At 44.9% G+C, this 26,176-nt stretch overlaps 3 protein-coding genes across 3 annotated transcripts in view; all 3 read left to right on the top strand.

Annotated features, from left to right (window-relative positions):
- The first annotated feature begins 254 nt into the window (after positions 1 to 254).
- LOC133372836 (transcription factor HES-5-like) lies at positions 255 to 3,813 on the top strand. The gene is made up of 3 exons (XM_061601922.1): positions 255 to 317; positions 2,334 to 2,514; positions 3,542 to 3,813. Exons 1-3 carry the CDS (start codon positions 255 to 257, stop codon positions 3,811 to 3,813), a joined length of 516 nt encoding a protein of 171 aa, XP_061457906.1.
- An 8,768-nt stretch (positions 3,814 to 12,581) lies between these two features.
- LOC133372835 (transcription factor HES-5-like) lies at positions 12,582 to 15,944 on the top strand. The gene is made up of 4 exons (XM_061601921.1): positions 12,582 to 12,644; positions 13,835 to 14,000; positions 14,284 to 14,516; positions 15,903 to 15,944. Exons 1-4 carry the CDS (start codon positions 12,582 to 12,584, stop codon positions 15,942 to 15,944), a joined length of 504 nt encoding a protein of 167 aa, XP_061457905.1.
- A 2,886-nt stretch (positions 15,945 to 18,830) lies between these two features.
- The window catches only part of PANK4 (pantothenate kinase 4 (inactive)), a 32,902-nt gene continuing 25,556 nt past the window's right edge, over positions 18,831 to 26,176 (top strand). Inside the window, exons 1-2 of the mRNA XM_061601206.1 lie at positions 18,831 to 19,021; positions 25,624 to 25,706. Of these exons, the coding sequence (XP_061457190.1) occupies positions 18,874 to 19,021; positions 25,624 to 25,706 (231 nt within the window). The 5' untranslated portion in view covers positions 18,831 to 18,873. The remainder of the gene's footprint in view (positions 19,022 to 25,623; positions 25,707 to 26,176) is intronic.

Raw genomic sequence — 26,176 nt, 5'->3', positions numbered from 1 at the left:
TATTCTCTCTGGGGCGCATTGACAGTCAATGTAGCGTGCGCTAAAGGGATGCCTCCTCTATTATCTGACCGCCGGCCGGGATTGGCTGCGCGACTGTGGGAAATGCCAAGAAGGCCCAAACTCACCGAACTGCTGAGCTGCCAGCAGATATAAATAGAGGCTCCTGGGTGAGCTTTGGAGCATTCGGGTGGCTCTTAGGCCAGACACGGTGCGGCGAGGACGGAGAGGTGCACGCCTCGCTGACGGGGTCGAGGATGGCTCCTAGCTGCATGGTCCACGTAGAGCCAGAGAGGCTGCTGGCGAAAGAGAAAAACAAAGTGAGTAAGAGCTTCAGCAGACCCGCCGGATGGTTTGGAGGGCAACACCTGCCCTCCTCAGTCGGCACTGGCTCAGAGCTGCTGGGTGTTGCGACTCCAAGCATTTGGAGAGAACTAATTGGATTGAAAAGGCTGCCCTGCCTGAAGCTTCATAGGCTTTTATTGGCCATTTTAGTGTTTTTGTAAGCCGCTTAGAGGTTCTATTTACAATCCAGAGAAATATACATTTTGTTAAAGAAATAAGAAATAAAACTTTTGCAGTGGTGTTACTCCCGAGCTGGTCTGGGCACACATGCTGTTTTTGTTGATGACCTATGTGTGCAAACCATCCATCGCCGATATGTTAGGATGTTTTGGATCATCTCCTCACACTGCCTTAATAGGCAGTGTTAATTTCCCCCCCTCCCCAAATAAAGTCACTCATTCAGCTGTCAGTGGTCGCATGCAGCTCAGCCAAGGTATTGGCGTGCAGATGTGACCTGACAAGCAGGCAGGAAAGTAAGATCCATAGATTGAGCAAACAAGTGCATTTTAGAAGAGGTGGATATGTAGGCAGATGGAATATTAAACTGAAGGATCCATGGATAGATTATTGAATGAGATCGGTGGATGATTAACTGGGATAGATCAACTGATAGATTATTAAAAGAGATGGATGGATTATTAAATGGGATGGATCAACTGATAGATTATTAAAAGGATGGATGGATTTTTAAATGGGATGGATCAATGCATAGAAGGAATATTATATAGTTTAGATAAACTATCTATCTATCATCTATCTATCTCAGTGGTGTAGTTATCCAGGGTCTCAGGGGGTCTTAAACCCCTTACTTTTTGGGAGCAGGGTCCCAGCAGGGTCCCTATGTCTCCAACATCTTATGAGTCAATCAGCATGAAAGGAGAGCATGTTAACCACTGAGAAGAGTCTTCTAACATGCTTCCATCTTTCCTGCTGATTGGAGCCAATCAGAGTGAAAGGAGGTGAGTCAGCCACTGAGAAGACTCTTTTCAGTAGTTAACACTCTCCTCTTTCATGCTTATTGGCTCCTAGGGACGTCTGTTGTAGTGAGAGAAGCCTTTAACAAGGATTTCATTCTCAACCCAGCAGCAAAAAAAGAGGGAGGGGCATGGCTGTGACTATCATGAAGGGACCCCACACTTTTGAATTTGCCACTACACTACTGATCTATCTATCTATCTATCTATCTATCTATCTATCTATCTATCTATCTATCTATCTATCTATCTATCTATCTATCTATCTATCTATCTGTCTATCTATCTATCTGTCTGTCTGTCTGTCTGTCTGTCTGTCTGTCTGCCTGCCTGCCTGCCTGCCTGCCTGCCTGCCTGTCGTCCGTCCGTCCATCCGTCCGTCCGTCCGTCCGTCCATCTAATCTATCTATCTATCTATCTATCTATCTATCTATCTATCTATCTATCTATCTATCTATCTATCTATCTATCTATCTATCTCTCTCTCTCTCTCTCTCTCTCTCTCTCTCTCTCTCTCTGCCTGCCTGCCTGCCTGCCTGCCTGCCTGCCTGCCTGCCTGCCTGCCTGCCTGCCTGCCTGCCTGCCTGTCGTCCGTCCGTCCGTCCGTCCATCTAATCTATCTATCTATCTATCTATCTATCTATCTATCTATCTATCTATCTATCTATCTATCTATCTATCTATCTATCTATCTATCTATCTATCTATCTATCTATCTATCTATCTATCTATCTATCTATCTATCTATCTATCTATCTATCTATCTATCTGTTACTGTCAAATCTGAGTCCAGATGTGTGATATTAGAAAGATTAGTCATATAGAGAAGATGGAGGAAGGAGATCAGTTACGTTGTTGGTTACATCCTAATTGCAAAGATGGAAAACTGCTCTTGTAAAATAAAGCGAAACGGCACTGGAAACCTCTGCTTGACCAGATCCCTCTGAATGGGTTGGACAGGCTTCAATGCATTGGCTTCAGAAAGCTTTAAGGCCCTCCCTTCTTTCTCCTGCGCAGCTGAGAAAGCCGGTGGTCGAGAAAATGCGCCGCGACCGGATTAACAGCAGCATCGAGCAGCTGAAAGTCTTGCTCGAGAAAGAATTCCAGAGGCATCAGCCAAACTCCAAGCTAGAGAAAGCTGACATCTTGGAAGTGGCTGTCGGTTACTTGAAACAGCAACGTCAAATGCAGGGGCAAGGTGAGTTCTCATCCTTAGGTACCCGAGTCTTGTTAACCAGACTTTTCACTCCATAAAACAGGTCACTGAGGTCCTTTGTACGCAAGGAATAAGTGCGGAGGAAGGCGAGAGAAACCCAGAAATCCCACTGCGGATTGTAGATTTATTTTTTCTTTGCTGGGTCTCTCGGATCAAGTTCCAAAGGCCAATTTACATATTGTGTGTTTACATGTAAATGTGACATAAGAAAAAAACCCACATATTTGCAAATATGTATCATGTAGATATATTCTTCAGAGTGGGATGATTGGTTGATCTTCTGGGAGAAGCATATTTGTCATGAGTGATAGTTCACAAGGCCCCTCATTTAAAAGCACATGACTTCCCCCCAAAATCTTGGGAATTATAGTTTGTTAAGGGTGCTAGGAATTATGTATTTATAAATATATTTGCATGCTGCTATTTCATTTAAGAGAGCCAGTGTGGTGTAGTGGTTAAGGTGTTGGACTATGACCTGGGAGACCCGGGTTCGAATCCCCACACAGCCATGAAGCTCACTGGGTGGCCTTGGGCCAGTCACTGCCTCTCAGCCTCAGAGGAAGGCAGTGGTAAACCCCCTCTGAATACCGCTTACCATGAAAACCCTATTCATAGGGTCACCATAAGTCGGAATCGACTTGAAGGCAGTCCATTGCCATGTTTCATTTCATTTAAAAACATAACAGCAGTTTACAACAAGTTAAGAAAACAACCGTACAATAAGAACATGAAAAATTCAATAAAAACAAAGGTCAGCTGTTGCAAAATCAAGACATCTACTTAATTGCCTGCATAACCCTAGCAGAATTGTAGTTCTGTGAAAAGTAAACCACCGTTCCCAGGATTCTTTGGGGGAAAGCCATGTGCTTTAAATGCTCTTTAAAAGTATGGTGTGACTGTGACAAATCAGGACAAACACTCAAGAAACAGGAACTGATCATGATCTCACATCTCTGTTCTTCTTTGTAATCTACTTTTTTAAAAAAAAAAAAATCTCTTCCCTCTCTAGCTTTCAGCCACAAGAATCCAGAGCTTGATTTTAACACCGGCTACCTGCGTTGCTTGAAGGAAGCTTTACATTTCCTCTCCTTCTGCGAACCCAAGAGGGAAACGCAAGCCCGGCTGATCAAGCACTTCTGCAAGGTCCACGTGATTAGAGATGGCGAGCGGCCAGGCACATACACAGTGGGCTGCCTACCACCGTCTCCTTGCCCTCCACCCAAGAAACAAACTACCAATAAGAAGCCACCAGCTGCTGCTCCCATCTGGAGACCATGGTAGAGAAACGGATGGACTTCCCAAAGGACAACTATCCACAAAAGAGACAGAGAGAAGCCTGAAACAAAACCTAGAGGGATCTTTATGATTCCTCTTTAAAAAGTAGGAAGCATTTGATTTCCAAGGAAGGGGAGAGGCTGGTTGGTTTTGTAGGAAGTAGGGGCGGGGCAGGCATTCAGTTCAGTTCACATTTCAAGCCAAATCCAGCGAATTCGTGCTTTCCGAAGCAAGATAAGAACCGAAACACAGCCATCTTTTGGCATTTGGGCTCACCCGAATCTTGCGATGCAGTTCTCTAACCAACGTTCACACAGAAAAAGCATAAAAATGACTGGGGAAAAAACCACACAAATTAGCAGAAACTGCTTGTGAGATGTGTATATTAGTCAAAACCGACAACAAAAATGTGTTCATTAGGAGAAATTCACAGTAAAATTAGGATTTTTTTTAAAAAAATCACAAATTGCTGCAGAAATGGGGAGAAATAAATGTAAGACTGGGGGGGAAATGAGAAACTCAGAGAACTCAAAGAGACAAATCCTTCCATCCTTAACAGCAAGAAATATTCTTGTAAAGTCTTTTCCCTTCACAGTGAAGGATTGTAGATGGTCTGCTCTTATGGGCTGCTATGACAGAGAGACAGTGTCTTTTCCTTGGCTACAACAACAACAAAAAAGGGGTTTTGCTTGAAAATGCCTTACTGACAACAGAGATCTATTGCCAAGGAATTCCAACAGCATCCATTGGAAGACTTGAAGGCCTTTTTGATTCTCAGTTCATATTGTCCTTCAGAGAGGAGGGTATTCTGTTTTTCTTTTTCTTTTTGAAGCTGTAATTTGTATCAAAGAGTTTTAATCTTTTTCTATGTTGGAAGGTGCCTATGAGGTCATTCGGTCCAACCCCCTGCTCAGTATATGTATGTATATGTATATGTGTGGGGGTTCACAAGCATTAACACTCCAACAGATTCTGCCTCCCCATGAGGTTTTGGATGGGGGTGCCCGGCCTAGACTCATACTTTTGGATTCAGCACAGAGAGTAAGGCAGCAATCCAGTACATGTTGTTTCAGAAGTAAGCTCCATTGGGTCCAATTGGGACTTACTCACAGAAGTGTGTATTGAATTGCAGCCTAAGTCAAGCACCTAGTTCAAGATGCACCTGTCTCCAGATTTGTGGTTCACCTCCAGCCAGAGAACGCGGGGAAAGGCCTTTAGCGTTTGGAAGCTATGGTCAGTAGTTTCTGTGGAAACCAATCACCTGTACTCTTGAGTAATACAAAGAGATATTTGACAGGCAGGGCTAGAGTCATTATCTTAATAGGTTTGACTGCTTTTGACATGTTCTCTTTCTACAGAAGCCCACCTTATAGATTTCACGCCAACAGGCTTGGAGAGGACCCCAAAAGATGATAGCCAGGCTAACTCCCACCCCGCCTCCTAATTCTATAGCAGTAGATAACCTTACAAAATTGATTGTGTTAATGGAAGGACCAATCACAAAAAAAAATTCTGTTAGAGGAACCTGTGGACCCTCCAGATGTTGTTGGACTACATCTCCCATGATCCCTGAGCTGCTGGGGCTGCTGGGAGTCCAACAACATCCGGAAGGCCCACAGGTTCTCCACCCTGCTCACGTCCACACTGCACATTATGCTACTTTAACAGTCATGGCTTCCTCTAAAGAATCCTGGGAACTGTAGTTTGTAAAGGATGCTGGGCACTGTAGCTCAGGAGGGTGAACAACCGTTCCCAGGATTCTTTGGGGGAAGCCATGACCGCTAAAGTTATATAAATACGCTTTAAATGTATGGTGTGGATGTAACTCTTGTGTGAGGTTTTGACCTCCATATATGTGCTTCTCTCATTCGAGAGAGAGTTTGCTGCCTTTTGTAAAGGAAACAAGTTGATATGTCTTTAATAAGGAGAAAGTTGTGTGTGTCTATGTACTGTTGGTTGAGCATGAATTAATTAGAATGCTTTTATAAAGCAATTGTTCATCACATGTGGTTCTGAATATAATTTCAATTTCTTTGATGGAAGATGTCAATAAAAACACAGTGAACGAATCCTTCCTTTCAGATATGGAGTGGTATGGTTAATAAACTGCAGAGATGCCAGTTCAAATCTCACTTGTGTCATGAACCCGTTAGGTGCAAGCCACTGTAGAATCATAGGGCTGAATCCAACAAAGGTCCACTTCAGCAGACCCACTGAAACTAATGGATTGAAGTGCGTCATGCCCATTAATTTTAATGGGTCTACTTAGAGGAGGAGTAGCATTAGAAATGAACCATCGAGTTGGCAGGGCACTTGTAAGCCACACAGTCCAATTCTGAGTTCTTTGGATAAATATAATAAAGTCATTTTTTTTTAAAGGGGGGGGAAAGGCTCAATAAGGCTTGTGTAAAGCATAATGTGTGAAAATGCCCTCAAGTACGGCTTTCAAGGCCTAATGCACATAAGAACATAGGGGCCAGCCAGAGGTCACAAGCAGGACCCGAATGCAACAGTGCTCTCCCCACTTGGCTCCACGGCCTTTCGTTTAAGCTGCTCAGGTGTCAGGACTCACCTGAGCCCAGACCCTGAGCCTAATGAGGCCTCTCCGAAAGAGGACGATCACATGCGTAGCAAGCCTAGGCACACACTCAGGAGTCGGCACTAGAGATCTGCAAAGGGACCTGGCCATATCCTGGATCCCAAACGGATGCAGGGCTATTCAGGTCAAACTTGCAAGTAACAGCCCAAGGTGTTCCACCTATTTCGGGAGTATGTTTCAGCACCTTGGACAGCACCTTACAAGTTCAGACTAAACCCGAGTGGATTCACTGTCCCACTGACATCAAAGTCATTAGCCTCTACTATCCGTTGGTCACCAGGAGTCTGCGAGTAATGATGTGCATTCAAGTTGCATAACTAATTTAGGTCCATTCTACTTTGAGTAGGATTTACTTGGAGATAACCATAACTGACCAGTGTACGTATGTTCAGTTAGCTGTCGAGGTGCCAACTCTTGATGGGCAACATCAAGGCCTCTCCTGCTCCCCTTTCTCAAGCTAGTACCCAATGCTGCTCCTACTCAGAGTCATCCCAGTGACTAACTTATGTGCATCAATTTCAAATGGGACTCTGAGCAGAACTGAGTTGGCTGCAACCCTTTGTCTTGACACTTCAGTCGGGACTGAACAGCCTTTCAAACAGAGGATGTCTTCCAGTATATATTTATTTATTTATAAGATTTATCTTACCTACCCTTCACCATATATTGTTGTTATGTGCCTTCAAGTCGATTATGACTTATGGCAACCCTATGAATCAGCGACCTCCAATAGGGTCTGTTATAAACCACCCTGTTCAGCTCTTGTAGGTTCAGGTCTGTGGCTTCCTTGATGGAGTCAATCCATCTCTTGTTTGGCCTTCCTTTTTTTCTACTCCCTTCTGTTTTCCCCAGCATGATTGTCTTTTCTAATGAATCCTGTCTTCTCGCTACGTGTCCAAAGTCTGATAACCTGTTTCATCATTTTAGCTTCTAGTGAAAGTTCTGGTTTTAATTTGCTCTAACACCCAATATATAATTATAAAAACAGATAAAACCGGTTCAATTAATAATAATAATAAAGCTAGTAAAACCATTCAGGCCTGAACAGAGGAGTCTAAATTCAAAAATAACAGAGGCAGGCCCCACCAAACTAAACTCCTTCAAACGCTCAAAGCGCAGCTCAACGAGCCACAACTTCCGCCTACAGTGAATGCTCTACGCGGAAGAGGCCAGACGCACCTCTGCAAGGAGGAGGGCATTCCAGAATATAGGGGCTGCCCCAGAGAAAGGCCTCTCTCTGGCCTCCATTCCCTTCACCTCTGGGGGTGGTGGAATGAGCAAAAACCAGGACATGTGTAGCCCTCCTCCAGAAGTTGCTAGATTCCTATCATCCCTGGCTGTTGAGCCAGGCTGGGTGGGGCGGATGGGAATTAGGGAGGGCCGACATCTGGAGGGCCACAACACTCCCATTACTGATCTACAGCCTTCTCCCCCCCCCCTTTGTTTCTCTTTTCATCTTGACTTTAATTCCGGATGGCTCTGCTGATGCTTTCCATTCAGGAGCCTGAGGGATGTGTGTGTGTGCGTGTGTGATGTTTATTATGTTGATCCCTACGGCTCAGGGAGGCTCTTCCGACAATGCCCATATTAACCTCAGAGTGTGGGGCTGGGTTTCTTGGGGTTTCCCACACTTTCTCCCCCATTGAGGGCATTCATGGGGAAGACAAAGGGCGTGTGCCTCGCTACAGTGCCCATTAGTGCCGCTGCCAGGCTCACCATTGTGCCTTCCTGTCCTGCTAGGCCATCTGGAGGGGTCTACTTTCCCAGGGACCACATTCAGCAACCAGCATTATCCCAGAGCCCTTCAAAAGAGAAAAGAAAAAAGGCTGGGAATGTCATGCTCTCTGGCACCAAATCGCCGGCACGGGGAGGCCTTCTCGACTCAAAGTTCAAACCCTCTTGAAGAGGTCTAGAGATTGGGGGGGAAAGGCAGAGAACTGCCATGATATTTTACTTGGTGTTATTGTTACAGTTAAGCTTGAACCGCGTTGCTGCATTTGGTGGAATCGACGGGAGGTATTTGAAAATTCAGATATGGGGGGGAAATTACAAAGAAAGAAAGGCAGACTCGGAAGATTGCAAAGGATTCGAGAGCAAAGGGTCGTCTCCAACTAAGTAGACCCACTGCAGTTAATGAGCCTAAGTTAGTCATGCCCCTTAATGTCAACGGCTCTTTTTCAAAGTCGGAGTCCTAGCACTGAATTTCCCCCAGTATGTATTGCAAGGGAATAGTGTTAATAATGTGTGTGTGTGTGTGTGTAGAAACCTATTTGCAAAAATGTTTTTCAAGCAAAATTGCACACAAACGTGTCTCTATTAGAAGAAATCCACACACTAACATGCAAGTCAATGGACACACAAATCACTTAGGGTCCTTAATTTCTGTGGGTCTGAGGAGGACTCAGCTGAATGCCCTCCACTGAAATGAATGGGCCTACGTTAGCCATGCCCGTTCATTTCCATGGGTCTGCTCTGAGTGGGACTACCACTAGATGCAACCCTAAGGATCCAGGTACAGTGAGTTGAACTTGGTTCCTACTGACATTACTGGGGCGGAGCTTAAATCAGGAGTGTGAACATCGGCAGGAATGGAGACTTCTATGCATGCCCGTGAAGACTTCCATAGCACCGGGACTTCCAGTCGGACAGGGTCCAATGTCACAAGGGAGTTGACACATACAGCTGTGCGCTTGCCCACCCCCCCTTGCATCTATGGCCCTTCAGATGCAGTTGGGACATCAGAATGAAATCAGAATGAAAGGAGGTGATCCACCCATTGAGAAGACTCTTCTCAGTAGCTAACACACAGCCTCCCCTTTCAAGCTGATTGACTCCTAGGGGCATCTGTTGTAGTGGTGCACAGGCTTGGAAGATGATGGGAAGAGCATGGGAAACATGGGACAGTGGAAAAGGTGGCATGGCTGTGAGAGGGCATGGCTGTAACTATCATGAAGGGACCCCTCACTTCTGAAGTTGCCACTACACTACTGTCTCCATCCCCAGTTTCAAATAAGCCAGGGAGTCAGTTTTCAGGGTCTCTTTTCCTGACTGGGGCCTTTCAGGTGGATCAGAAAGTGACTCTGAGCACGGGCAAAGTGCAATCCCTTCAGCAGAAAAATGAAAAGCAGCCAAGCGCTTCTGGACGTAGGCCTTCAAAGTCAAAGGATGATGAGAATGGAAAGGCTCTTTTCTTTCTCTGCCCCCCTGCCCCCTGCCAGAATTAACTGTCAGCAGATGGAGGAAGGCAAGACCTCGTGGTTTTAATGGGCCTATAAATGGGGTATGGAAAGGAAAGGAAAGGCATCTCCCTCCCTCCCCGCTCTCATAAAGGGGGTTGCTGTTTGGAGCATGACAGCCTAGTTCACCATTCACCTCAGGTGGTGTGAGTCCACAAATCCCCGTTTCCCACACATTGCTTCATTCATGGCGTTAAACTGTCAACAAAAGGCATGTGCCTGATCAGAGAGCTGATGCCTTTTTACACCATCTGGCCTGTACTCTAAGGGGTTATTTGGGGGGGGGGGGAGGTGGAGAGATGAGGAGGGAAGGAGAGTTCTTTCACAAAGGGGGGCAGCCCCTCAGGAGTCCCTCGGGGCCTTTGTGTGGGTGGTGGGCAGCCATTACTAAAATCCACTCATTTCATATTATCCACTCACTCCCCCCCACCATAAAAACCCCTGTACATCCGATTTCCTATCCTGGAGGAAACCTCCCGTGCCGGCCACCCCCTCTGGACTCTTCTCACGCCTTCCTCCTGTCCTCATTCAGGGCGGCTCAGTGTTGCTCAGTCTGCGTCTGTGTTAGGATTGCTTAATATGTTTTTTAATAATGTTTTTAACCCTTTTTTCAAGTTTTTTTTTTAAATGTTTTTAATGCTGTTTTGTTTTAATGTATTTTAAGATCTGTTTTTATGATGTTTTAAAGTGTTTTTAGCGCTTTGTTTGCCGCCCTGGGCTCCTGCTGCGAGGAAGGGCGGGATACAAATTAAATAATAAATAAATAAATAAATAAATAAATAAATAAAATGTCAAAGGCAGAGTTTGAGTTGTGTTCAACTCAATCCTACTCAGAGCAGATTTAGGCTTAGAGGAAGGCAATGGTAAACCCCCTCTGAATACCTCTTACCATGAAACCCTATGAATATGAATATATCCAAAAAAGGGTCATAGGGTCGCCATAAGTCATAAGGCATATAACAACAAAAACAACAAAATAGGAAGTGAGGGTCAGTGTGGTGTGGTGGTTAGAGTGTCGGACTATGATCTGGGGAGCCCAGGGTTTGAATCTCCATTCAGCCATGAAGCTTTCTGTCTCTCAGCATAACCTACCTCACAGGGTTGATGTGAGGATGAAATGGAGAGGGGGAGAAACATGTACGCCACCTTGAGCTCCTTGGAGGAAAGGTGGTATATAAATGTAATAAATAAATAAAGGAAGGAAGGTAATACACTCCCTTGCTGAGGACTGCTTGCTTGAAGGCACATGGTGCTTCCCAGAGGCTACCTGCTTAAAAATAAGATGGAATTTACTGGTAAAGGGTAGCAATCAGATTTACTCTCTTTTTTGGACTCTTCCTTCCTGCCGTCTTCCTATCCCTGCCTTTACAAGTATTTTCTTCTGTCCTCTTCCTGACCTTTCTAGCAAGGTTGACTTTGGTGACTGAAAAATAGTTGTATTTCATATTTTGACCTTTGTGATCTTTTGTGTTAAAACAATTTTTTTAAAAAAAGAAGAAGAAGAAGGAAGGATAGGTGGTTTGATTTCTTGCACACAGCAAGACTAGTTGAGCTTACAATATGGACTGGGCCTTTTTGTGCTGAATAATTCACCATTTTCTTAAAAAATAGGGGAATTTGCTGAATAATACTGTTTCTTAGTTGCTTGCTGCTCAAGGGTCTCCAAGTGACTTAAAACAATGTTAAAAACACAACTAAATATATCATGCTAAAATAACAAAACAATAAAACAGCAAAACCCCTATACAGCGACAGGAAGCTTTGGGCAGCATACTAACAGGCAACATCATCTCAGTCTAATGCAGCCTTTCCCAACCAGCGTGCCTCCAGATGTTGTTGGACCACAACTCCCATCAGCTTCAGCCAGCATTGCCAATGGTCAGGAAGATGGGAGTTGTGGTCCAACAACATCTGGAGGCACACTGGTTGGGAAAGGCTGGTCTAATGCCTTGGAAAACAAGTTAGTCTTTACCTGGCACGGAAACAATGTCAGTGAAGGCGCCAGGTGGACCTCACTTGGGAACGTATTCCACAGATGAGGAGCCACACCTGAAAAGACACTCTCCCTTGTCACCACCCTCAGAGGGGGACCTGGAGAAGGGCCTCGGAAGATCTAAGGGTCCGGGGAGGTTCATATCCAGAGAGGGGTTCCACAAGATATTGGGGTCCTGAACCGTAAATAACTTTATAGGTCAAAATCAGCACTGCTTTGGAGAATATAACATGTAAGACTCTGTCAGGTTGATTCAGGATGCCTTTAAAGGCGGACTCAGCTAATCCACACTTTCTGAAACAATATGCAAACAGAGACACAGTCATCCTTTGAAAGTTTGCAATGCAATTCTCCAGTCTTGTATTCCTTCAGGAAACTTGAATGTCAACTAAAAAGACCGTCGCCTCTCTAATTCTGCAATCCCTCACCACCACGACCCCTTTAAGGGACTCTTTGGAAAACAGGCAAGTTAGAAGGGGAAGGGAAGGTGCACGCAAGCAGGCATGCGCGCGCACAGTTTGCCCAAGTGTTGCTCTCTGATGTTTCATTTTGCTGCGTCCTGAAAAAAAGGGCGCATTACTGAGATATCAGTGTCCCCGAGGCCAGACTTGCAAGTTTGAGGATAATGGCTTTTCCCACATTCCCATCCCATCTTTCTTGAAGCTTGTCTTTATTGTAACCTGGGCTCCCCCAGTCCACCTGCTCCTTGGGGAGCTGGGTATTATCCCAAAGCGATTCATAGTCAATTAACCACGCTGTAATAGATGCTTCCCCTATTGTTCCAGAGCAACTCCTCCAATTGGCTAGGGAGTGTGGGAAACTCAAAGACTCTTTGGACCCACGAATTTTGTACGTGGCTCGTGGATATAAAAACAGGCCCTCTCGCCTTTCTCGTTCCATGCAACAGATCTGAAGCCAAACATTTGCTTGCGCTCCTGGGTTAATCATGGCAACATCCGGCGTTCCCGTTCCCTCACTGGAAATCCAGACAGTCGGAGAGAAAAACAGAGTAAGTACTATTTTTTTTTCTATTATAGGGATGGAATGATCGGCTCATTTGGGTTCTCTCCGTTCCTCATTTTTGTCATCTTAAATTCAGTTCTCCACATTTCTGCAGCAATTTGCATTTTAGTACAAATATCCCTTGTTGTTGTTACATGCCTTCAAGTCGATTACGATTTATGGCGACCCTATGAATCTTTTATATATATATATATTCATAGGGTTTTCAAGGTAAGAGGTATTCAGAGGTGGTTTACCATTGCCTTCCTCTAAGCCTACAGCACCCGGTGTTCGCAGGCAGTCTCCCATCCAAGGACTAACCAGGCCTGACCTTGCTTAGCTTCCAAGATCAGACAAGATTGGGCTATTGAGGGTACTATGGCCGTACAAATGTCTCTAATAAATACATTTTTGTGTGCGGTTTTGACAAATGTACACATCTTTGGCAAGCAATTTACCCTAACAGAATGCATTTTTTTAAACATTACTTTCATCAACGTATCCATTTTGTGCACACTTTCTATGCCTTTTTGTAAACGTTGCTTGGTTGGAGAACTGCACAGCAAAATTTGGATAAGTGCAAACTCCAAAGAATGGCTGTGTCTTGGTTCTCATATGATTTTGGAAAGCGGGAATTTGATGGATTTGGCTCTAAATGCAAACTGAATCGAATTTCCTGCCCAACCCTATTCTATTATCCTGCTCAAAATCATCAGGTCCTCACTTGTGAACAGAGATGAGGCTGCGGAAAGCTAGGGAAATGAACACAGAAGCATAGGGACCTGCATGAGCTATGCTCACCGCCCAGAGAGCTATGCTAGTCGGGCGGTATAGAAATTCAACAAACAAATAAATAAATAAATAAATAGCTTGGAAAAGTTACTTTTTTGAACTACAACTCCCATCAGCCCCAGCCAGCATGGCCACTGGATTGGGCTGATGGGAGTTGTAGTTTAAAAAAGGTAACTTTTCCAAGCTCTGCTTATACAGAGTCAGATCAAAGGTCCATCTAGCTCTATATTGTCTACACTGACTGGCAGAGGCTCTCCACGATTCCAGGCAGGGAGTCTTTCCCAGCCACGCCTGGAGATGCCAGGCATTGAACCTTTGACCTTGAGCATGCAAAGCAGACGAGCAATGGCCCATCTCCATATGGGATTTGCTAACTCTCTCTCCCCCCTCCTTGTCACCTCACAGCTGCAGAAGCCCATGGTGCAGAAGATACGTCGAGACCGCATCAACGGCAGCATCGAGCAACTGAAACTCCTGCAAGAGAAGGAATTCCAGAGACACCAGCCCAACTCCAAGCTGGAGAAAGCTGATGTTCTGGAGATGACTGTCAGCTACCTGAAATGTAGCCAGAGTGAGTGGTGGTCCTGTTTATCTGCACTAGAAACCTATTATAAGTTTAATGTCATTTTCAACGCATAGCTTCCCCTACAGAATCCTGGGAGTTATAGTTTGGTCAGGGTGCTGAGATTCCAAGGAAGATCCCTAGTGCCATCTGATAGTTCCTAAGTCTCCCTGGGGTCCTTGATCCAACAACAGTTCCCAAGGCTCCCTGGGGAGAAAACAGGGCTATTCAACTAGGTTTAATGTGTTGGATAGCTATACATAGCTACTGTATGTTATTATTGTAGGCCCAGACTTCACTGTGAGCATCCTCGCCTCTAAATCCTATTCCTCCCGCCTCAAGGAAACTCTGCAGTTCCTGGCCATCCACTCAACAGACTCCAAAACCCAGAGCAAGCTCTTAAGGCACTTCCAGAAGCCTTTGGGCGATGACCGTCACATGCACCACTCCGATCCCCACTCTGCTCCACAAGGCATCACTCAAGAAGGCAATATCAAAGCCAACTTGCAAACTCTGGAGGCCTTGGTAGGAGATATCTGTTCCAGATACGTTTTAAGTCATCCCGGAGGAGTTGGTGACCTGCTCTATGAATCCTGCATCAGTTCTCTAATAAGTAGGGGAGAATATGTCCAGCTTAGCATGCTTCGATATTTGACAGTCGGAACGCCTTCTCCATTTTGAAAGACTGAGCACCATACAAAGAGAGAGAGAAAACCATTCTAAAAGAATGAACAAAAGTCATCTTTGTGTTAGGAGAATTCCGGATAGCTGTTCCAAGAGGAACAAGAAGTCATTTAAATCTTGCTCGGTTTCTGGATCTTGAAGCTGATGTTCTGTTATCATTAGTGGATAGAAAGGGGTACTGTGTTTGGGGTTGGTTGGTTTTCCAAAAAAAGTAACTTCTAAGAAGTTTTTAAGGCTCCTTTCTTTTTCAAAAGAGTCTCTGTGCTTTGTGGGACTTGCAACCAGAGCAGTGATGATCACACACAAACACACTATTCCCATTGGGGTGGCCAGGGTGAATACTTTTTACCTATGATCCCTTCTCCCTGGAGGATCCTGGGAACTGTGATGAAGTTTAGGGGACGACAAATGATCCGTTATAATTCTCAGGGCCACATTCCCTTCTGGGGAACCTTCAGGGGGCCGCATGCCAGTGGTAGGCGGGGTCAAAGGCAGAAGTGGGCAGAGCAGTGGTTGTGACTCTTGCCTTTGTTCAGTAGGTGACACTCCAGCCATGCAAAAAAAGTAGGTTTCTGTCTGTGCATGTATCTCCTGCTCCATCCATGTGAGTAAGAGGCATAATCACAGTTCAAGGACAGCTTTAGGTTGTCAAATTGACGTAAATCCTATACAGATTTCTAGGGCAGGTGTAGTCTGGGAAACCTCTGCTCTTTAGGGCTTGGAAAAGTTACTTTTTTTGAACTACATCTCCCATCAGCCCAATCCAGTGGCCATGATGGGAGTTGTAGTTCAAAAAAAGTAACTTTTCCAAGCTCTGTAGCTGTGCCCACAGACACAAGAGACTATTTTGAAGAAGAAAAATCTGGCCTTTGTATTGCTGCCGTAATGAAGTTCGATAACATTTGTAGAATGTATTGAGCCTGGCAAGAAAAAAGTGTTACCTTGTGACGGTAGTCGCGTAGAGGATGTTCTTTGATATCGGTTGACTCTCTAAGGCAGAGTGTTTGTGTTCGAGATGTTGGATGCTTTTTATAAAGGCAGAAACATAGTTTTCGATCCTCATAGGAAGGAACGTAACAGCCAACGGTGCTGAAATTTGTATAACATCAACTGTTCTAACAATGTCTTTTATGAAAGGCTAATTGTACAAATCGTATTTACCTTTTTTTATTTTAAGTACCATAACTGTTTTCATGGTACTTAATCTTTGTCTATTACTGTCCTTAGAGACGAGGTCATGCTGTCGAGCAGGATGCACAGAATTTGTAATCAGTTGGAAACCATAGATGGTATTTCTGAAACTTTTGCACAGTGACTGAAAATTAAATAAAAGCTGGCTTGCCTTAAATACATTTGTGTACCCAGTGAGTTTTTCGGGTTTAGATGAATATCCTGAGCATTTTGTTTTGAATATCAGAGGCATAGGGAGTCTTCATTTTGCTTTATATTCCTTATTCATGAATTAAGGCTGCAATCCTAACCCCACTTACCTGGAAGTAAGCCCCATTGAATTCAGTAGGGCTTACTTTTGAGCAGACATGGTAAGGATTGCACTTTTAGTTCCACTGTATTAAATGGAGCTAACTCCATGTGTGTGCCTAGGAGCACAGCTTTAGCAAACTGTCCACATAACAGAGGATTTTAAAAAGTCATGATTGCGATGAAACATAAAACACCCGAGCTCTTGCCCCCTAATTCTAGATGTGTGGAGGTTGTTGTGGTTTATTTACCCAGAGGTCCAGAAAAGGCACTCTATGCATGTTCTAAAGCTCTCTCTCATCTTTATTATTTTGTCATATGTTCTAAATGGAAATGGACTGCCTTCAAGTCGATCCCGACTTATGGCGACCCTATGAATATGGTTTTCATGGTAAGCGGTATTCAGAGGGGGTTTCCCATTGCCTCCCTCTGAGGCTGAGAGGCAGTGACTGGCCCAAGGTCACCCAGGGAGCTTCATGGCTGTGTGGGGATTCAAACCCTGGTCTCCCAGGTCATAGTCCAACACTCTAACCACTACACCACACTGGCTCTCAAAATGGCCTTAAAAATATAAATGTACTACCTTCAAGTCGATTCCGACTTATGGCGACCCTATGAATTGGGTTTCCATGAGGCTGAGAGGCAGTGACTGGCCCAAGGTCACCCAGTGAGCTTCATGGCTATGTGGGGATTCGAACCCTGGTCTCCCAGGTCATAGTCCAACACGTTAACCACTACACCACACTGGCTCTCATAATGGCCTTAGTTATCATCAATTAACCAAAAACCTTTTGGTTTAACTTGTTAGGGACCATTTATGTTCACCCAAGCTCCAAAATGGCAGGAAATTATAGCTGTTAAGGACCACAACCATGGTAGACATGTTCCTTGGGCAATATTGATACGGTCTGGTATTCTATCCTGTTGTTAGTTCCACCTTCACCATTTACTTGGAGCCAAATGGCTGTTAGTAGCAGAGTGGCGGACCCAAGTCCTAGATCTGTCTGTTCTCTGAAAGAGACACATGGAGTCCATGCTGATTCGTCAACCCAATCTGGTTGTGCATGCCTGCAGGGGTGGTTTACCAACAGGAGGAAGAGTGCAGTCACGTCCAAGCAGCCGCAAAAGTATAACAGAACAAGAGCTCCCTTTTTCCCCTTCAGGAAGGGAAAGGAGGAACGGCAACACTATCAAGTTGCACCACCTTGTGGACATCACCAGATTTTTTTTTTTTAAACTGAGGAAGCGGGACCTGCAACAAAAATGTTGCAGCATAAGGTCACCTCCTAACAGGAGTGTGCCTGTTCGGGGTGAGTGCCAGTCATGCCCTCCTTCAAGATAATTTATTCCGTCCTCTCCTCTCATTTCTTCTTCAAACTGGGAGTCAATGTTTTGTGACTACTGACCATGCTCAGCCCTCAATGCTGGTGCTGATTTGAAGTGCATAAACTGGGGTGGAGCATGCCTAAGCATGCACACATCAGTAAAAATAACAGAGAAATGCATTACATTTGGGGAAAATCTTATTAATTAAACTAAGATAACCATACTGATGTTTAATTGTAAACTCTTTATCATGAGGAATATGGTGTCAGAGGGTTGTATCCAACTAAGTCCTATGTAGATCCATTGAAATTAATGAACTTATGCTACGAATGTTCATTAACTCCCTACTGGGAGGAAGGGCGGGATATAAATCAAATAATAAATTCAGTGGGTCTACTCTGAGTAGGGTGAGCATTGAATACCACCCACTAGGTATTACAAAGGGATAGTTATTTAAAAATTGAAAATTAAAGTAGAAATCCACCACAAATACAGACTTTTGGAGAACATTTCTTAGCTGACCGACGCACTTACCTGGGGGTAAGTCCCAGTGAACCCAATAGAGCTTACTTCTGAATAGACATGTGTTGGATTGCAGCCTTATTAATGTACGTTTAAAACTTTTTTCCGATACTTATTATAATTCAGTTTCTTTGTATTGGTTGAGACTTGTTCTTACGTCTGTCTTGATGTCTATTAAATCATAACTAGTGTGGCATAGTGGTTAGAGTGTTGGACTACGACAAATCCCCACACAGCCATGAAGCTCACTGGGTGATTTTGGGCTAGTCACTGCGTCTCAGCCTCAGAGGGAGGCAATGGTAAACCACCTCTGAATATCACTTACCATGAAAACCCTTTTCATAGGGTTGCCATAAGTCGGGATCGACTCGAAGGCAGTCCATTTCCATTTTCAAAAATGGAAATAATGCACATGTGGGGAAATTGCTTTGCAAAAAAATGTGCGCTTAAGCAAAACCGCACACAAACATGCCTACATTAGGAGAAATCTACACTGAAATGCAGGTGAGTTGTTTTATTTATTTGCATACATCAATCTAAAACGGGTGTGGAAATGTGGAGCACTGGCCTGAAGACTGCCAAAACGATGCTAACCGAAAAGGCACCCACGCTGACCCATCCTGCCTAGAGATCTCTCCCTTGGGCCGGGATGGCGTTGAGAAGAGCCGGGGAGGGAAGGAGGTGTGGACGGAGCTTCTGGGAAGAGGCGTGGGCGGAGCGACGCGTCTGCCCCCGCCCCTTCTTCCTTATATGGATGCGGATCCACTTTTCTTTCTCCTCCCCTCCCTGGTATTATCACGCAAAGCATATGCGCATAAATTTGCATGCTTAATGAGGCCGGGCACGCAGAGAGCGGGTCGATGCGTCCAAAATGGCGGAGCGGGGCGGGCGAGGTGGTGGTCGGAACAGCGGCGGCGGCGGCGTTGTCGTCAGCGGCAGCCTGGACAAGAGCATCACCCTCCCGCCGGACGAGATCTTCCGCAACCTGGAGAACGCCAAGCGGTTCGCCATCGATATCGGTGAGCGAGAGGGGCGGCGGCGATCCCCGGCCAGCGCCGCCGCCACAATCTTCATTTGAAGCGGAGAGAGCGTGAAGAAGCTGAGGCGCCGCGCGGAGCACGCCGGGAACTGAAGTCCTGCGTCCCATAGGCGCCTGTGGCGGCCGAGGGGGCCGCGGACAGCAACTCCCGGCGTGCCCCGCGGAGGAGCGGGCGGCGCGGCGCCTGACGGGACGGGTAGTCCCCGCTCTCACCCGCGGCCGGGGCTGGCGGGTGAGGGGAAGACTACAAGGCCCAGAGTGCCTTGCAGGAGAAAGCGAGGGGAGGAGGGGGGTTTGGGAGAGGGTATAAACAAGGTTGCTTCCAGTCGGTTTCCTTTGACACTGACATCCCTGATATTTTGGATAGGAAACCCCTCCAGGGGTTGGGGGGGGTAGGGGGTACTGCCCCCCATGTGAAGAAGACTGGAAGGAGTTTAAGTTTCCTTCACACACACACACACACACACACACACACACACACACACACACATGAGGGAGGGTGAGAAATGTGCCACCCTAGTGAGGACATTGCAAGAGGAAGGTGTGGGCACCACAATATAGGGGGTTTGGGTGGGCTTTAATATTAGGGGTTGGGAGAAACTAAAGGGCTTAAAGGCAGAGGTGGGCCCAATGTGGCCCCCTGGGCCTCTCTATCAGGCCCCCAGGACTATCCCCAGGCCACGCCCTTCGCTGGCTGGTTTGCAGCCTCCTTGCGTGTTTTTGGCACCCTTCAGCTTTTGATAATGCCTCTCGCTTTCCTGGAGGGAGCTTCAAGAGGGGGGTGCGCACGCGCAAGTGCGTGTAGAAGCGGCTGCCCAAAGCTGAGATGTGACATTGGATGTCCCGCCCACCGGTGGCTTGTGGTGGCCCACGGAAGGTTGCCTAGAAGGGAATGTGGCTCTGTGGCTGAGAAAGGTTCCCCACCCCCAGACTAAAGGGGATGCAGTTGGGGTGAGTTGGGGTCAGAGTACTAGCTTAGACCATTTGGATTAACTGCTTTGATGCAGGCAGATTAATAACAAGTTAGATTTTTTTTTAAAAAAATGTAAATCGCTTTCAGGTGAAAAATGTTGTGACAAATGATAACAATAATAATAAATACAACAAGGTCATGGATGCAAACTGCTTGTAAACATGGAAAGCACTGTAAAAATGCATTTTACCTACATGGGCTTGTATTATTAGCAGTAATAGAAGAAAATGCGGTATGCAACGCACTTTGCACGCTGGAAGTTGCCTAGTATTTTATCTGGGTGTTTCTTGCCGTTCTATGATAAACTCAAACCCGAAGTAGACACAATTATAGTTGGGGAGTGCTGCTTTGCATGACATGTAATTAAAACGGAAGGCGTGGGTCTGGATGGACAGTTGGTATTTTGTACCGAGGGGAAGTATAATTTCCCCCCCAAGAGACACGGTGATTGTTTTGTTTTTCGCATATGAACATGTTGACCAGAAATGTGGGTTAAATGCCAGAGCTTGCTTGCTTCTCAGTAGGTCAGAGTGGAATTAAAGTAAGGGGATTAGCTGTAAACTTCAGACACAAGAGCACCCCTCAGTGCGTTTGGACATCGCTGGACTCTGCCAGTTAGAAATAAATCAGATGCCGCATGTGGCTGCTCTCCTGACAGTCCCCCCCCCCCCACACACACAATTTCAGACCAGTGTTGCAATGGACAGAAATATAGGTCTTCAATTTTAACAAGTCCTGTTTAGCGCTGCTTGTTTTGCACTTCAAACACAAACAAGGGCAAAACCAATTTCCTATGAATGGTATGATAATTCAGTAGATGTAGTAAAACTGAGTTCAGTTGCCCAAGTCATCTTTCTGTGGTTCCATACCTGTAGAATTTTCTGTGGAATCGGGAATGATCTTGGTGTTGATTTTCAGGAAGCGTGTTCCTGTTGTTTTTAAGATGTTTTGAGTGCTCTGTTTAATGTTTGTGCCTGGGTTCCCTTTGGGAGGAAGGGCAGGGTATAATAACAATAGTATGCATTTATTTATTACATTTTTATTCCATCTTTCCTCCAAGGACATTAAAGAGGTATACAAACATGGTTCTCCCACTTCCCATTTTATCCTCGCAATAACCCTGTGAAGTAGGTTAGGCTGAGCACCTGTGACTGGCCCAAGGTCACCCAGTGAGCTTCATAGCCGAGCAGGGATTTGAATCCTGGTCTCCCAGTCCATTGCTCTGACCACTATACCACACTGCGTATCTTCAGGTGGTGAATATTCCCCAATTAAAAAAGCAACACTCAACTTTCCTGCAAATGAAAAACGGCATGTTTGGCATAATTGTTTACTCATCTCCCTAACATGCTATGTGTCAACCTCCTCCCTCGTAGAGGAACATTTCAAGTATACATGCTCTTTTTCACAGCCCAGAGCGCATACAGCTTTGGCTGACTTATGATGCATCCCTGATTAATTCTAACACCTCTCTCCCTCTTTCTCTCAAATTCTGGAGGAGGCTAAGTGCCTGCTGTCTCTTTTCCCCCCTTAAATCTTGGAGAACATTTTAAGAAGGAACAATGTGCCAGTTGATTTACTGAAACAGCATACTTCACAAAAGTAGGGGGAATATAAGCCCCGCCAAAGGCCTCTCTAGGCTGGCATCCTGTTATCACAGTAGCCAACCAGGTGCCTTAAAGGAAGCCCACAAGCAGGGCCTGACCGCAGCAGCACTTCCCCGTTTGGGATTCCCAGAAACCCCATTAAGAAGCATTTACTGCCTCCAACAATGGAGGCAGAAGATGGGCATCCTGGCAAGCAGCTGTTAATAGCCTTTTGTTGTTGTTGTTGTTATGTGCCTTCAAGTCGATTAAGGCTTATGGCGACCCTATGAATCAGCAACCTCAACAGCATCTGTTATAAACCACCCTTGTAAGTTCAGGTCTGCAACTTCCTTTATGGAATCAATCCATCTCTTGTTTGGCCTTCCTCTTTTTCTACTCCCTTCTGTTTTTTCCAGCATTATTGTCTTTTCTAGTGAATCATATCTTCTCATTATATGCCCAAAGTATGATAACCTCAGTTTCATCCTTTTAGCTTCTAGTGACAGTTCTGGTTTCATTTGTTCTAACACCGAATTATTTGTCTTTTTCACAGTCCATGGTATCCACAAAGCTCTCCTCCAACACCACATTTCAAATGAGTTGATTTATCTCTTATCCACTTTTTTCACTGTCCAACTTTCACATCCATACATAGAGATCGGGAAATCTTAATAGCCTTATCCTCCATGAATTTGCCTAATCCGCTTAAAGCCATGTAAGTGGGTGGCCATCACTATATCTTATGGAAGCAAATGCAGTGTGTGAAGTATTCATTTCCTGTGCGCGCTGTGTTTTCCTACGGAAGTCTGCAGCTCTTTTTTAATCTCCGCTGGGGCAGGAAAATGCTTCCTGTTAGCATTTTCCTGCAGCTTTCAAGAGATTAGGCCTGATGGAAGGAAATAACACGTTGGGTAATCCTGGGATTTGTGTGTGAGAACTACCAAATAACCAACCATTTCCCCTGGAAGGCTCAGTCTGAAGATAGCGCGTTCTTTGATTTTAGATCATTGTCTCCTTCCAGTGATGTTGAGTCACCTGGTTACGTTGCCGCTGAGATGGCAAGTGAAGGCTTTTAGGGGCCTCTTCTGGTGCACTCAGAAAAGAGAAGAGGGTACAGGATTAAATTTAAAAATATTTGTCTGTGGATTATAACCGTGTTGTTATTTTAATGGTATTATTTAATTTTTAAATTACCATTATTTAATGGTATTATGCTTACATGATCTAAACAGGGTGTTCATGACAGATGCTCTTGGCGGTCACTGATTCATAGAGTTGCCATATGTCGTAATCGGCTTGAAGGCACGTAACAACAACAACAACAACAATGGTATTATGGGCTCCTGCTCGGAGGAAGGGCGGGATGTAAATCAAATAAATTATCTGTGGTGTATATTTTATGCTTATTTTTTGGTTTTTCTGTACACACTAATGTGAGCAGTTTATAAGTCTTTTGAAATAAAAAAAAGTTGCATCTGATGATGGTTCTACTCAGAGTAGTCCCATTGAAATTAATAAACAAGACTAATTTGTAAAAGTCCATTAATTTCAGTGGATCTACTCAGAGTAAGACATAGTTGGATATTTTAGCCTAAAAGGAACGCTCCAGTTAAAATGTACTGTTATTGTTATTTTTTAAATTTCTATCCCGCCCTTCCTCCCAAAGGGAGAAGACCAGGGCAGCAAACAAATTCTTGGAGATATTTCTCCAATGCAGTTGTATTTTGATTGACATTATGGATTGTAGCCAGTGTTAGTCCTATTCAGAGAAGGCCCATTGAAATGACTGGGCATGACTAACATGTAAATAATAATAAATAATGGACTGCCTTCAAGTTGATCCCGACTCATGGCGACCCTACGAATAGGGTTTTCGTGGTAAGCGGTGTTCAGAGGGGGTTTGCCATTGCCTTCCTGACTGGCCCAAGGTCACCCAGTAAGCTTCATGCAGAGTCCAGCGCCTTAACCACTATGCCACACTGGCTCTCATGACTAACGCAGGCCCATTAATTTATAGGTCTATTCTTGAGTAGGACTTCAGTTGAATACAGCCCTGTGTTAGTTTTATCTTTTAAAAAAAATGTTTGAATGATATTCTGCCCAGAGCTTGGAAAAGTTACTTTTTAAAACTACAACTCCCATCAGCCCCAGCCAACATAGCCACTGGATTGGGCTGATGGGAGTTGTAGTTCAAAAAAGTAACTTTTCCAAGCTCTGATTCTGCCCCTGTACTATGAAGTATATGGGAAGAATAGCTAGCTTGCTTCCAGATTTACTGACAGCACATTCCTATGAAGAAAATTCCCATAAGATCAACAGCACTTAGTCCCAATTAAATGTGCATAGGATTGCACTGTGATTTCCTTATTTGAATTTCTCTCCTAATCCATCTGGGCATTGCCAAGCAGCTAATTTGGGAGGGGGGGGATTCCATTTAAAATGTTACTAAAAGTAGAGCTTGGAAAAGTTACTTTTTTGAACTACAACTCCCATCAGCCCAATCCAGTGGCCATGTTGGCTGGGGCTGATGGGAGTTGTAGTTCAAAAAAAGTAACTTTGCCAAGCTATGACTAAAAGTTACTTTAAGCCAAGCATTGCAAAATGCAGAACAGAAGTAGAACAAGCGTTAGTTCTGTCAAAAAGCTTTTGAAGATACAACAGGCTTCCACTACCCTTCTAGAAGTTAGATTTGGCTACTCACGAGTCCTTAGCCAGCGAGTTTTAGTGGTGGGCTGCCGCCACAGAGTGTTGGGAAGCCGTATTTGGCCCGAGGGCTGCATTCTGGTCAATTTTCCAGGGGCTGCGGGCCAGTTGTGGGCGGGGCCCGAGGCAAAAGTGGGTGGGGCCACAGATGTGAATTTGACCTTAACGTTAGTTTCTACCCGCACTCCCACACCCCTCTTTGTCTCCATCCAGGCGAATGAGGCATGATGGTTGAATGACACATTCCACTCGAGGGGGTGGAGCAGGGGCAGTGAAGGGCGTGGCCTGGGGAGAGGGGGTGGGGCTAGAGATGAGGTGTCATGTGGTATGGGAAGAATCCCAAAGGCCAGGTAGAGTGGATTGGAGGGCCACATTTGGCCCCCGAGCCTGAGGTTCCCTATCCCTGGGCTCCGGAGGCGCACCAAGTCCTTGCCAGTTGCATGCAGGCTCCTGACTCAAGGGCGAGTGGGACATCTCCAGCAGGCATCAAGGGACAAGGTGGTTTCAGAGTTTTATACTTTGATGTTAAATGGATATCCAGCAATTTCTTTTGTGCAATAGATATAGATAGATATAGATATAGATATTCTGTTTTTCTGTTTCTGCAATGATGGCCAAGGCTACCTGGAATGCATCATATTAGTTGTAGTGTGCAAGATATTGAATAAATAGCACATATTACAAAGACTGTTCTGCTGTCTGAAGTCTGACTGCAACATAGAAAATGTCTGGTATCTCCCAAGACTCAAGAATTCCTAAGTGGGGTCTCTTCTGTTCTCTGCCTATGCTAGGCGACTGCTGTTGATAACCTGTGAGCATATGTGACCTGACATTCGACATACAAGGACTCCGTGTAGGTACGGGGGGAGAGAGAAAGCAAGAACCCTCGCCCCTGTGCATACACTGGCAAGGGGCTACTCTTGCCAGCAACAAATAAAGACTGACAATAAAATACACGTAATAAAAACAGCACAGTTTAAAGGATTTATCAAGCCAAGTTCGCATGCAGGATTAAAAACAGGTCATAAGATGAGAGCCCTTGGGTCACTGTTGTGATGCATGACAGCTGAGCCCAGCTTGGTCTGCTGGAACAAGACTCCGCTCTCCCAAGTGATCCGGTGGACCAGGGGTAGCCCATGTACTGCCCTCCCCAGATGTTGCTGGGCCTACAACTCCCATCATCCCTGACCGTTGGCCATGCTGGCTGAGGCTAGTGGGAGTTGTAGTCTGACAACATCTGGAGGGCACCATGTTGGCTACCCCTGCTGTAGACACAGCCAAACGTTTATCTTATACCTGTTTGTGTTGTTTTGCTGACAGGAGGATCGTTGGCCAAGTTGGCTTATTATTCAACAGTACGACATAAAGTGGCAAGGGTGCGATCTTTTGATCAATCAGGAAAGGTAAGCTGATGATGATGTTTTTATTATTGTTATTAAAATATACATTCAAAGTTCTTACTGCTCTTGTTACTGTTTATTTGAAAAATCAAGTCTACTCAAAATATCTGAACATGTGAATGTTGCAATAGTTCAGAATTAATACTAAGTTGTTTATCTGAAACTAGAGTCTACTCAAAATATCTGAACATGTGAATATTGCAGTAGTTTATAATTAATGCTAAATTGTTTATTTGAAAATAAAATCTCAAAATATCTGAACGTGTGAATATTGCAATAGTTTATAATTAATGCGCTTAGTTTGCAGCAAAAAAGCAACCTCTGAATTAGCTTTCCTTTTCATTTATTTATTTTTATTTATGTATTATTTGATTTATATCCCGCCCTTCCTCCCAGTAGGAGCCCAGGGCAGGAAACAGAAGCACTCCACACACTTTAAAAAAATGTAAATGTACTGCCTTCAAGTCGATTCC

This window comes from Rhineura floridana, chromosome 18 (genome assembly GCF_030035675.1).
Source record: "Rhineura floridana isolate rRhiFlo1 chromosome 18, rRhiFlo1.hap2, whole genome shotgun sequence".
Taxonomy (NCBI): Eukaryota; Metazoa; Chordata; class Lepidosauria; order Squamata; family Rhineuridae; genus Rhineura; species Rhineura floridana.
Note: the sequence above shows the minus strand (reverse complement) of the source record. Positions and strands in the feature narration are given on the sequence as shown.

Bases quoted from the DNA above. Each gene is read 5' to 3' on its own strand.
- LOC133372835 (XM_061601921.1), top strand. From the start codon at position 12,582: ATGGCAACATCCGGCGTTCCCGTTCCCTCACTGGAAATCCAGACAGTC. The intron at 12,645-13,834 runs GTAAGTACTATT...GTCACCTCACAG, and splicing joins CAGTCGGAGAGAAAAACAGA to CTGCAGAAGCCCATGGTGCA. The intron at 14,517-15,902 runs GTAGGAGATATC...TACTGTCCTTAG, and splicing joins TGCAAACTCTGGAGGCCTTG to AGACGAGGTCATGCTGTCGA.
- LOC133372836 (XM_061601922.1), top strand. From the start codon at position 255: ATGGCTCCTAGCTGCATGGTCCACGTAGAGCCAGAGAGGCTGCTGGCG. The intron at 318-2,333 runs GTGAGTAAGAGC...TCTCCTGCGCAG, and splicing joins TGGCGAAAGAGAAAAACAAA to CTGAGAAAGCCGGTGGTCGA. The intron at 2,515-3,541 runs GTGAGTTCTCAT...TTCCCTCTCTAG, and splicing joins ACGTCAAATGCAGGGGCAAG to CTTTCAGCCACAAGAATCCA.